General features: G+C 39.8%; 1 protein-coding gene across 1 annotated transcript in view; it reads right to left on the reverse strand.

Annotated features, from left to right (window-relative positions):
• LOC119594353 (3'-5' RNA helicase YTHDC2-like) overlaps positions 1–512 on the reverse strand; it is a gene marked incomplete at its 3' end in the record, with an annotated part of 122,633 nt that overhangs the window by 26,034 nt on the left and 96,087 nt on the right. The window contains 1 exon segment of the mRNA XM_037943411.1: positions 102–262. Coding sequence (XP_037799339.1) covers positions 102–262 — 161 coding nt within the window.

The following is a 512-nucleotide window of genomic DNA, read 5'->3' on the forward strand; positions in this document are numbered from 1 at the left end:
AGCAACATTGGGTTAAGAACACCATCCTTTTTTACTGAGCATCAGAGAAATTCACAGAAAAGAAAGAAAAAAAAAAACTAATGATGAATTCTGGTACTTGCCTAATGTCTCCAGGTCCTCGAGCCCGCACAAATCCTGCTCCTCTCAATTGGGCTAGTACCTGAGACCGCATTCCGTGGATCATCTCCATATTGGCTCCAGAGACAAAGTTTCTCTCACACCAGCCTCTTTCCCAGCCTTCACTACAGGCTTTCTGCCAAGCCTGCCAAATGAGAGTTCCTTGTCAATATACATTCTAGATAATTTTGTAACTGGATGTGCATTTTATTTTTTAAATCTATGTTGGTACAGCCTGATGTGCAAGGCCCTCAGCTTCAATGCCACATTCCTACTGGTCCAAAGCAAGGAAAAAACATGTTTTCCTTAAGTGAAGAAGAAAAAAAAAAGTTTAAGAACTTATCCAGTAATATATAATATACCTCTTATCAGATGGGTACCCCTTGACAATCTTA

Source organism: Penaeus monodon, chromosome 33, assembly GCF_015228065.2.
Source record: "Penaeus monodon isolate SGIC_2016 chromosome 33, NSTDA_Pmon_1, whole genome shotgun sequence".
NCBI lineage: Eukaryota > Metazoa > Arthropoda > Malacostraca > Decapoda > Penaeidae > Penaeus > Penaeus monodon.